General features: G+C 49.6%; 1 protein-coding gene across 2 annotated transcripts in view; it reads right to left on the reverse strand.

The window, feature by feature from the left end:
* LOC1274922 (unconventional myosin-XV) overlaps positions 1–12542 on the reverse strand; it is a 38530-nt gene that overhangs the window by 20428 nt on the left and 5560 nt on the right. Inside the window, exons 2-4 of one of the 2 annotated variants that reach the window (XM_061652768.1) lie at positions 8885–9072; positions 6608–7701; positions 8–4361 (exon numbers count right to left, since the gene is read on the reverse strand). In XM_061652768.1, coding sequence (XP_061508752.1) covers positions 8–4361; positions 6608–7701; positions 8885–9010 — 5574 coding nt within the window. In that variant the 5' untranslated portion in view covers positions 9011–9072. Of the gene's footprint in view, positions 1–7; positions 4362–6607; positions 7702–7818; positions 8245–8884; positions 9073–12542 lie in introns of those variants that run through there. The other variant, XM_061652767.1, reaches the window with a different exon arrangement.

Raw genomic sequence — 12542 nt, forward strand, 5'->3', positions numbered from 1 at the left:
CACTTACCGTGGGCCAGGCCGTTGCTGGGGCACCCTTTTTGCTTGCCTCCATCCGCTGCACCTGCGTCTTGACCGACGGCACCGCATCGCCACCGGGCGACTTGGCGCCACCGGGTGGGTTCATGCCGCCGAGCTGCTGCTCCAGCATCATGCGCCGCGTATCCTCCAGCTTGGCCGGCGTGCGCTCGGGCCGGTCCGATTTGGCACTGGACGAGCGGACCGAGTGGCCCGCGGTCACCTGCTCCAGCCGCTGGCGCATCTCGTTGCTCAGCTTCAGCTTGCCGACGCTGTTCGGGGCGGGCCGGTCGGCCCCGATGTCGAAGCTGCGCTTGGCCGTCCGTGCCGCACCGCCCGGCTGTTGGCCGCCGCCTCCCGCACCCTTGCCGCCCGCATCGGCCTCGCGTGCCGCCTGCTCCTGCAGCTTCTGGTCGATTTCGAACTCCTCCCACTCGACCCCGTTCGGGGAGCCGATCGGGGAGTCGAGGTTGCTGCTGCTGTGCTGCGACTGCGGCGTCGTTTTGCGATTGCTCTGGCGCGTCATCTTGAACTGGATGAACGTTTCCTCCGTCTCGGTGCTGGCGGTGACGCCTTGCGGCGGTGGCCAGCGCCATTTGCCGATGCGCACGGTTTTCGCCCGCCCGTACGGATCGAGGAAGGGGCGCACCTCGAACGGATCTTTCAGCTCGAGCGGTGGTGGGAGCGGTGGCGGTGGCGGCGGTGGTATCAGGTTGGACGAGGACGAGTCTTTGCGGTTGCGCAGCATGTCCGAGAAGGAGGTGGATGTGGCAGGCGGACCGATCGGACGGTCGGTCGAATCGTTGCGGCCGCCGGCCTTGGCGCTCATCTTGCGAATGGGCGAATGTTGCACGGAGGTGGGCGAGCCGGTGGCGCCGCCATGCTTCGGTGAGGCGGCACCCGGGTTGGCCGGCGATGAAGAGGAGGATGGGCCGGCCCCGTCCTGCTGCGTGAGCAGCGTCTGCAGGGCCTGGTTTTGGGCCATCAGCTGCTGCTGGATCTGGATGTTTTGGGCCATCGCGGACTGGAGAAAGGCGCGCTGCATTTGCTGCTGGTAGGCGGTGCTGTCCACGCCGGGCGGGATGGTAAACACCGGCATGACCACGTCCGGGCTGACCGAGCCCATCATGAGCAGCGAGCCGGACGAGCTGACCGGCGGTGACAGCGGCGCGATCGGGTTCGGTGCGCTCGGCGTGAATCCGTTCGAAGTGGCATTCTTCGCCTGGTGGGTGGTGCCACCCTGCGTAGCGCTTGCCAGCACGGCCGACTGCTCCAGGTCGGTTAGCGAGCGGTCGGTACGGACAGTGGCGAGCAGCTCGCTCACAAACTGCGCTCCACCCCGGATGCTTGCCGCCAGGGAGCGAGCGTCGGACAGCTCGTCGAGCGATCCGTCCAGCACGGGGCTGAACAGATCGTCCAGAAACTGGTCGACGTCGGATGCCTGCGACGGCACTCGCACGCGTCGCACGTGACTCGCTAACGATGGTGCCTCACTCGTGTCCGACATGGCGGACGAGCGTACGCTAAACTCCGACTTCTCCGCGTACTTGAGCGAGTGTGAGCCGGACGAACGCTTGCCGGCGTACTGGGACTTGACGAAGCGCGGATGCTGCTCCTTGAGCGGTGCGATCGTGTCCACCGAGCGGTACTTGTTGCCGATCCGGTTCTCGGCCAGCGTCAGCGTGAGCGAAGTTTCCGGCTCGTCCGCATCCGGTGCGAGCAGTGCGTCGTCCGCCTCGCCCGCCAGCAGATCGTCCAGCGAGCGCGACCGGCTCTTGTCCTCGTAGAAGGCACGCTCTTCCCGCAGCTTATGGCGCGACAGCGATACATCGTGTGACGTCTTCCTGCCCGCGCTGGAGGGTTCCATATGGTGGCGGGAGGCGGCACCACCACCACCGCCACCGTACTCGGCCGGCTCGTGCTTCTTCGTGCCGCTGCCGATCGCAACCGGTACGAGCTGTATCTCGTGCGAACTGCGCTTCATCGACGGTGGCTCGGGCGGCGGCACCTGCGGCCGCTTGGGGCTGCTCGGCTCCGCCGCCGAGTCGTGCGCACCCGGGGCGGCACTCGGCGCACCACCCTTCCTGCCGCAGCGCAGTATATCGCTTCGCACGGCCGGGAAGGCGGGCGGTAGCTCCTTCTCCGCCACCAAATCGAGCACAAAGTCCAGCCCGCACGAGTCCGTCATCTGGTCCGACTCGTCGATCACCACCGTCCAGCCCAGGTTCGGTATGCCGAACGAGGAGATGGCAAGGGCGGCCGCCTCCTCGCACGTCGTCCACGAATCGACCGCCACCGTCTGCACACTGTTGTCGGGCAGGTTCAGCCCGAGCGCCGTGTCCGCCAGCCGAGACGAGGCGCGCCACTCGAGCCAGGCCGGGGGGAACAGCCGGCACGGGTTCGTCTGGCCTGCGTTAGCGTTCCGCAGCAGCTTCTTCAGGATCTGCTCCTTCGTGTTCGGGGGCGCATTGTCCACGATGAACTTGATCAAGTACTTGCTGAACGCCGAGCCCGGCTGGAACGCGGACAGACAGTGGGACATCAGCGTCCACAGCTTCTCGGCCGCGGCCTCGTCCGCCCGGTACACCTGGTTGCAGATCTGCACGAGTATTTCGTCCCGCAGCCCGCGCGACGACAGCCCCTTGTGGACGATGTAGTCCGCCAGGATCTTCTCCCGATTCGCGTCCATCGTCGCGTCCGTCGTCCAGCGGATGATCAGCTTGAAGATGGCGATCGCGTCCTTAAAGTCCTGGTCGCGGGCGGCGGCCCGCGACAGGAATGGCGCGCTGATGATGTCACGGCGCGGTGCCAGCTTGACCCCGTTACAGTACACCGAGCTGAACTTGCCGAAAGCGAACTGATCCAGGTCGGGCGGCAGATCGGCCGCCGACGGAGGCCCGGGCACGGTTCCGACCACCTTCACCAGATTGCGATCGCTCTGCTGGCCGGACCAGTTCTCCGACTTGGAAAAGATGAACGCCAACTCGGCCGGTATGTCGAGCGGTACGGCGGAACCGCGCTCCACCTGCTCCTTGGCCAGCCGCTGGGCCGTCCGCTCCTTTTTGAGCCGTTCCGCCTCCCGGCGGCGCTTCAGTTCGTTCTTCAGCTTGGCGTACCGCTTGCGCTGCATGTGCCCCTTGTACAGGGCCTGATACTTGACCACGCCGTTCTTGATCGTGAGGTACCGGTTGCGGTCGCGGTACCCGCGCCAGTAGCGCTGTATCGTGACGGCACCGCGCACCTCGCGCTGCACCTTCTTGCGCGCCAGCATGCCGCGCACGGTGCGCTGGATCGTGACGGCCGCCAGCCGCAGCCGGTCGGCCCGGCTCGCCTCCAGCGTGCGGTGGAGGGCTTCGCGCAAGAATACGCGCGTTGCGCCCAGCTGGAAGTCGGGCCCCTCGGTCGTCGTGCCCGGCAGCTCGTCCAGCACGAAGCGGCACAGCTCCCGGTACGGCGTGCCCTTCGGCAGGGGCGTCCTCATCAGATGGCGATACCGTTCGACAAAGTGCTGAAAGCGAAGGCGCACCGGATACCCGGACTGGCGGATTTTGATCGTGTCCAGCATGCCGAGATAGCGCAGCTGCTGCAGCACGCAGGGCATGTCCATGCGCAGGGCCTGCTTGTCGTTGTTCGGCTTGACGCAGCGCACGAACCACGGGTTGCACTTGGCCATCGACTGCAGTAGCTGCTGCAGCGAGTCGGAGAAGCGCGCCGCCACCGTCGGTGTGCGCGGCTTCATCGTGACAAAGCGCCCGTTCGAGCCCTTAGGCAGCGTTTTGCCCACATCCCGCTGGGCGCGCAACTGCTTGGTCATCTCGCCGACCAGCGGCTCCGTGCTGGAGCTCAGCAGCTCGATCACATCCATGCGCAGCGCGTCCCGGTTCTTCTCGAGAAACCCGTCCACGCAGTACCACACCTGGCCGGCGTAGTGCGTGATGCCGAACTCTTGCGCGCCGACCCGCGGCCTCGAGTACAGCTCGTTCAGCGCGTGGTTGTAGTGGCACTTCTCGAGAAAGCTGGAATCGTTCGCCCGCGGAAAGTTGGACTCGTCGTCCAGCAGGTGGAAGATGCCGACCGGCTTTTTCGCGAGCAGATGGATCACCGGCAGGTTGTCCTCCCACTCCAGATTGGTCCACTCGAGCCGCTCGCGCGCGTACTCCGCCTGCTCCAGCTTGAACACGTGCTTGTTAAAGTACAGCTGCAGGCTTTCGTTCGCGTAGTTGATGCACAGCTGCTCGAACGAGTTCTCGGCCAAATCTTCGAACCCGAAGATGTCCAGAATCGACAGCCGTTGCGCGTCGTGCGTGCCGCCCCGGTGCACGATCGAGTTGATCCGCAGCACAAGCCTGGGTAGTGAAGGACAGAACGGGTGGAAAATGTTACTAATGAACTACAACAAAAGCTCAAAATCTAGAGCAGGGGTCGGTAAGAGTCCACGATTAGTTCATGTGACCCGCCAAAACATTAAGAACATTCGTGGAATTGAATTAGAAGGTTGTAAAGTGAACAATTTTGTCGTCTTTCTTCAGATTTCAACTTCAAAAAGAGTTGTTCCTTTTAGATAAAGATTGAAACAATTGGGTTCATTTATGCCAACTAAATAGCCTACATGCAATGTCGCACCGCAAGTTCCCGCAGTTGTTTGCATTAGTAGCAGAAAATATTGAATCTAGAAAGGCTTGTGAAAAGATTAAAAGGTCTTGTTTTTTCGTTTTAGTTTTAAAAACTAAAGAAAACCTCTTCGGAGTGTTCTATGGATGCATGAAGCAGAACAATTTTTACTAGCAATGAAACAAGTGAAAACTACTTCAAGATTTGTGCTGCATCCTTGGCAATAAATGTAAATGTTATTTTTAAGATGTCCATGACGATGTCTTCTTCTTCTTCTTCTTCTATTTGGCGTAACGTCCTACGCGGACATGGCGGCCTATACAGACTTTCGAGGCTTATTCAGTACCACGCAGCCGGATTATTTAGTCCTGGACAATATATTTTCCGTGAAAACTAAAAAAACGACACGAATCCTGTCAAGGTAACTAAAGTTGGTTGCTTTAGCCGGTTTCAGACGTCTATGAATGATTAGTTATAAATATCCCATGGCAGAGAAATACAGGGGTTTCGTAGCTAATCTCCAATGTACACAGCATTATTCATCGCCGACAAGATGTTTTTCACGTGTTAGATTTGCATCAAAATAAAATTTCAATTCTTTCACATGATTTTCAATCCATCACAAAGAACTCTCAAACTCAGTCCAGCATGTGATGTGTTGAAAATCATGCGAAAAAACAGAACAATGTTTATGATGAAAATACAACATTTGACATCTGTTGAAAAACATCTCACAAGCATTGAAAAATGCTGTAGACATTGGACTCACTTGGAATTGGATTGACTCGGAAAACCCTATAAGCTTATAGGTATGGTAAAAGAGACAATTGTTGGGATTCACTATACAGTCTTTCCCCGAGTTACGCGAATAATGCGTTCCAGAGACATTCGCGTAACTCGGATTTTCGCGTAAGTCGAATATCACATGTTACAGCAAAAATATACTTTATTTATCATAATTTTGGATTGAATTTAGTTCATTTATGTAATTTAATACTTATTTGATGCAATTGGTGCAGAAAATTTGGTTATTTATCGGTAATTATTTTTCATTTGACAATTGATGGAGAAAATTGTACTTATTTGACATCTGAACTGTCAAAAATAAAAATTCGCGTAACTCGAATTCGCGTAACTCGAGTGTCGCGTAACTCGGGGAAAGACTGTAGTCTTACAGGGGTTTCCGAGTCAATTTCCAATGTCTACGACATTTTTCATTGCATGCAAGATATTTTTCAACAGCAGCTAAATGTTGTATTTTTTCACAATAATGTTTCAATTTTTCCACATGATTTTCAACAAGTTACAAGCTGGATGAAGATTGATAGTTATTTGTGATATGTTGAATATGTCATGTGTAAGAACTTGAATTTTATTTTGATGGAAATACACCATTTGACACCTGCTGAAAAACATTTAGGAGGCAAGGAATAATGATAAACACATTCGAAAATACCTTGGAAAACCCTGTCTCGCTGCAGGTTACAGGTTAGAGTGTGCGGGCCACACGGGATACAAGTATTTCCTAGGTTTTTGGTTGTTTTCAAACATTTTTGTATAATTTCCCAATATTTTTTGGGATTTGTATTAGGATTTATTGAGCATTTGTTTTAGATCTGTTTGAATCATTTGAATTGATTTTAAAGAGAAAATTGTGATAACGATTTAAAAATACAAATCGTGAAACGAGCACTCCAATAACCAAAAACCATAGGAAATCCTGTAATAAGGCCTGTGGCACAGAAAGGTGTATTTCAATTTGATATCACATTCATGTCTATCAACCATTTCAAATAGCGATATCACTCATTCGCATGTTTTAATGTGACTGAAATAATAAAATTGAGTAAAAATCCTTTTCATAAGGTGACGCTCTAATTCCGAGAAATTTTAATCAGACATTATTTTTTAAATATGCCAAACTGCTATTTCACCGCCATCTACCGTTTAGGCGAGCAACAACCTGCCAGTATGTACGTACCAGTTAAACAGCCCCGAGTAGAGTGCCTTGGCCAGTGCGTCCCGGGCATCCAGCGCCTGATCGATGCCGAGCGGTGTGTAGAGCCGCTCCGAACGCGTCTCGGTGATGCGTGAGGTCAGCGATTTCAGGATGCCTTCCGATGGCAGCTGCAGCAAATGGGCCGCCCACTTGATTTCAGCGTCTGACCCGATCTCGACCCCTTCCTGTCCATGCCGGAGCTGGCGCCGGTGGAAATACACGTTGCCGAGGTGCAGCACCGACGCCAGCACCTTGACGATCCCCTCGCGCTCACTTTCCGTCACACCGAGCACCTGCATGGCGCTCTGCAGCGAGGCCCAGTCCATCCGGCCCGGCGCACAGTCGGAACCGCCCTGGTTCAGGTAGAAGTACTTGTCCGCCTCCAGCAGGCCGTACTTCATGCGCTCCGGCTCGGCCAGCCCGCCGAGCAGCTCGTAGAACACGTGGTAGTTCCGCTCGCCGGCCGCCTGCGTGACGATGCGCGACTTCTCCAGCAGATACTGCGTGATCTTGGCACCGATGATCGCTCCGGACTTGAAGTACACCTCCAGGTACTTGCCAAACCGGGAGCTGTTGTCGTTGCGCACGGTGCGCGCATTACCGAACGCCTCGAGCAGTGGGGCGGCCTCCAGTATCTGCTCGGTGATGACGGTGGAGGCGGAACCGCCGCCCGGTACTACCGCCGCCAGATACTGCATGACCAGCTTGGTCGATTCCGTCTTGCCCGACCCGGACTCGCCCGAAATGACGACCACCTGGGGCGACGGGAGGGCCGCATGTGCAGCCGACCCGATCGCAAACAGGTGCGGCGGCAGTGTGCCCAGCGGCCGGCCCGAGTACAGCTTGGCCATCTCGATGCCGTACGATTCGGGGAACATTTTGTACGGATTGATCGCGATCAGGATGCTGCCCGCGTTCGTGTAGATCAGCCCGTTGTCGTAGCGCAGCTTCAGGTTCCACAGCAAGGACGCTTCGTGCAGATCCTCCAGCTGGGTCATATCCTCCACGCCGGTCTTGCCCAGATCCTGCCGGGCGCGTATGTTTCCCTCATTCGGCCCGAGGGTGAACGTTTGCGGCTGAAAACAAAAAAAAAAAAACAAAAACAAAACAAAAAACAATCGATTAACAACTTCATCGCGGTGGCACTTTAGCATGTCTTAAAAGTACAGCTTTAACACTTTATCACTTCATACATTCGGCGGTACGTCGTCCGGCAGCAGCTTGTTGCGTGGCGGTCTCCTGATTCTGGCCGGTTGCTGTCGCACGAAACTTTCTTTTCCCTCGCTGGGAGAAAGTTCACTGACCGTTTCCATGCGCCGCTGGCGGCGCTTGATTCGCTGCGGCAGCAGGGACAGCGACTGACTCGGCGAGGGTGTGCCGCCTCTTTGCCATGGTTCCAGATGGAAGCTAACCGTCCGCATCCAGAACCGTACCGGTGCCGAAGCGGAACGGAATCTACTTCCGAGATACGTGTTCCAGCCTAACCAACTGTTGTTACCGTGTTGGCTGGAAAATGACACGTGTGGCACACAACTTCGCACAAACTTCAGGAGTTTCCCAGTTCCACTCTAAGGTCAACTGCACGCGCGCACCAACGCCAACACTCACTTTTGCTTTCGTTCGTGATAATGTTTCCAGTGCAACTGTGCATCCTCGGGCCGCCAACGCCAGACCAACCAGAGAGATGTGCAATTGCGACAGAGTGCAACCTTGCCTGCAACCGTTTCGCTCTTGCACTCCCTTTGGGACACCCGTGCAGCCGATGGTGCAAAAGGAACATGCTCTTTTTCGTACCCGTATCAAAGAAAAGCCCGAACACCCGCTCGATCGGGTGGAAAAGTTGCGCGCACGCATTTGAAACTAGTTTGACCAGCCGCAAACGCGAGTGTGAGCGGCCGTCGGGTGCAGTTGCAATTTTCCTATTACTGCGCGTGCAGTCGCAACAGAGCAAACGAGAAGCCACTCACACTATCACACACACGAACACAACAATCTCTTGGAAGTGAGTTTGAAAAACGATAAAAAACGGCTTTTTTGAAGTTGGTTTTGTGCAGTGTGTACGTGGGTGCGAACACCATAATAGGCCCAAATTGATCGCAAATCTGCATTTTGCACTGCTGCCAGCTTTACTTTTTCTTCTTCTTCTTCTTCTTCTTCATCGCCTTCTTGCAAGCCGCTCAATACGTGCGTGAGCCTTTTCTCTCACCGCTCGCGTCAAACTTACATGGTTAATGATGCGCGCGTTTGGAAACTACCTACCTTGCCGTTGATAAGTGCCTGCACGATGATCATCTGAGCGGCACGATGCACTTCTTGGATCTCCCCCGGCAGCGGGTGGCCGAGGCCCGGATCGAACCACACCAGATCGCCCGTCGACCAATCCATGGTGACCGGTTGTACCTTTGATACCGTTGCTGTATGTTCGATGTCACTAGGTTAAACGAACCCTGCGTGAAGAAAGAGGTAAAAATAGATTTTGTAAAAGTGTGGCAATAGAAGGTTTCAATTTTTTAGTTCATTGTGTAATGCAACTATAATATCGATATCTTTAAACATCTAACCACTCACTCAACACATCACTTAGTGTGAAGTCAACTTAAATCTGGAGCATTGCTTATGAAATGATAAATGAAAGTTCAATCTAGGGGCTTAACGCAAACCAAGTATTTTATGCCCTACAAGCCCTGCTTATGTTGCTTAAGGAACAATTTTGAAATGTTGGAGCTACAGCCTTTCTGTATCTAGTAGAAACTATTTGTATATACAGTTTTGAAAGATTTTATTTGTTATCAGAAATTTAACAAAGCTTAACTATTGCATAAATACCGAATGTAAGTAGAGTTTTGTTTGGATACATCGGAATAGTGTTTAAAATTTGATCATCATGAAATTTTTCTAGAATCTTTTAACATGCGAAGCACGAGATTGATATTTGATATTTGTCAACAAAGTTGTTAGATGAACAACGAAAGATTGCGCTGTCAATTATTTCAAAACTTTGATTTCGAAAATCAATTTAACAATTGCAAGATTCTTTAATCAGGTTACTTATTTGCAAAGTAATTTATTACTTGTTGTATTTTTAGGTGGCCGCGTTTGTTTGCGTATGTATTTGAATTTATAAGGGTTTTATAACATTTTATCGATGTAAGGGAAGGTATGTAAAGACGGACAATGCGGATTAGATGGACATTTCTCGTAACTACATGAAAAAGGTAATTCAACATTCGACATTAGAATAATTCAACAATGGAGCATTTAAACTCAAAGTAAAACAACAAATTTGAGAACATTAGTTAAATTCACGAACAAAACAAATTGTAAATCGTGCGCACCATTGTGGATCTAATTTGACTACTGCGGATCTTATGCTCGGTAACTTGCATTGTTTATATTTTCGGATGTTTTATTACATGAATAAGACGTTGTGTTAATATGCAAAAAACTGGCGAAAGAACGAAAAACTGGCGAAAGCAATAACAATCTTGTTCTTTGGTGGTTAATGAATCCTGACATCAAGGCAGGAAAGTCGGACACTATGTCGTAGGGAAAGATGGACACCGAATTTGTTGATTTATTTAACTTCTTATATCAATTGGTGATGAATCTATTTCATTAAATACCTGAAATAAGATTATTAGGAAGATGTTAACCATCCAGCAACTAGAGAAAGTATTGAATTAAGCGAGAAATGAAACACCGGTAAAATAACATTCACATTAAGCAATACGGCCTTTTTGGACCGTTACTCCTGAATAAAAAAAATAAAATAAATAACATTCATGCGTTATGCACGGTACATGCTGATTAGGCACTTCACGGAACCCAATATCTTGTCACGACTTGGACAACTTTAATCAACAAAAAGAAGAGGCATTGATATGACATCATTCAGGAATAGAGAAGAGATTCTATTGGATTGCAAATATCAAAAAGTTGAATTTTCAATGGAAGAAATGGCTTGACCTATTAACAAGTCCCTCAAACATGCTGGGATCGCGGACTTTCCGCTGAGTAATTTCCTAAAGTGAAGTTTTAAACTGTTGTTCTGTCAGCTGGAGCAACGTCAGCTGTTAGTGCCCAATATTTTAAAAATGCATTAAATTCTGCATTCTACTTCTAAGGTGTTAGAAGTGGTGCTTACAATTCCTACGATCACGACTGAATGAACTACTGTTGCAATTGGCCTAAAATTGGTTTATGCACGTACCAGGACGTGGAAATCAATGGGATATGTTAAAATATTATAAAACTCTTAAATTTACAACGTTTTCTACAGGTGTCCATCTTACCCTTTATGGTGTCCATCTTTCCCATATCAGTCCATCTTACCCGATCAAAACTGCACGAAAAAAAACCATATTTTTATTTAACGAAAAAACATAATAATCTTTAAAGACTTTAAACTTTAAAGATTTAACACATTTGATGATAAAACATGAGTTTAAGATAATGTATGCTCATTTTCATAGTCGTTGCATTTATAAATCCGTAGAATTTTTCTAGTGTCTGTCTTTACGTACAATATCAATCGTTGAAAAATAAAACAAAATGTAGGCCTATGTCCGTTATGTGACCATTTAATTGTAAACAGTATCGGTTGTGCTAAGAATTCCTTTGGCGAATATTCTAATTAAGTATAAAGCTATTAGTTGTTTTTTCATCTCTCAAAACTCTTACCCAACCTTAGTTAGCCCTATTTGTGAGCTTAACAAACTAGATACATTAGTTTGTTCGTATCTTCGTCTTGGTAAAACTACCATGTTTTTTTTTTGTACATAAGCAAATAGTCAGTTCTTGCTACGTTAAAAAGGTGCGATAAGAATCGAAGCTAGAAGAAGGCCTTGTGGGAGCGTTCACTATCATGGATTTATATCGGATGAATTTGACCTTTCAATATCAGCAAATAAGCATCAGTTTATCCCCAAAGGCGCGACAAATAATGTATCATAGGTATATAGGTACGTGGATGAGTGGGCTTTTTTCATTATCTCAAGACGGACATCTTCAATCTTTATGATATACTAACGTATGTGTTTGTATGTGCTTCAAACGATTCAAATCAAGTTTTGCCACAGGCTTCAGATCAGGCTGAAATACTACAAACAACAAACTTCCTAGTACCATAACTTGGAGAGGTCTCGTGGCAAATCTCGAATGAAACGAGTCCGTCATGCGAAGGACCGGGTGTCGTGCTATGCTATTTTTGTTAAGCATTAAGTTATAAAATAAACCAAGCCCATATGCAAAGGAGTGAAATAAAATCACAACAAAGAATAACAAAGCAAATGGCAATGACAGAGATATCTTTTTAAACCTTGAATAAAAAATAACTGCTAAATGCAAAAATAAAAACAGCTGTGAAGCAGATATTTAGCTATTGATTTTCAAACTTGATTCAATGCAGAAATTATTTGATCAAATGTTTAAAGCCCTGGAACGATAAACTCATTGCATTTGAAAGCATGAACAAGAAGATATATTTCCGCTACCGATGGAGTCACGAAACAAGCATTTATAGCTTATCACTGCTTATTTTTGTATAGGAACAGTGAAGATAATACGTAACTACTCAGTATTTTGTAGTACAATATTTAAGGAAGGTACAATTATTACTACACGTTCAGAAGAAGAAGGCTTAGCAAATAACTTGCTTTACACTGGTCAGTTCATTAACTTTATCTACTTTTTCCTCTGTTTTGCATGATATTTTTGCTCCAAGCCCTTGGCGTGATATGCATATGTACAATCGTAAACCACACGATGATCACAACTGTGACGCATGCAAATATTTGTTTGCCTGTTATCTTTAATTGCTCTTTTAAAAAAATCATGCACATCGAACATGCATTTACGAAAAACATCACGATAAACCTTAAAACAAATCCTCCCAACAGACAAAAGACTTTCCTGCGCT

The sequence above is a fragment of the Anopheles gambiae genome, chromosome 2 (assembly GCF_943734735.2).
Source record: "Anopheles gambiae chromosome 2, idAnoGambNW_F1_1, whole genome shotgun sequence".
Lineage (NCBI taxonomy): Eukaryota > Metazoa > Arthropoda > Insecta > Diptera > Culicidae > Anopheles > Anopheles gambiae.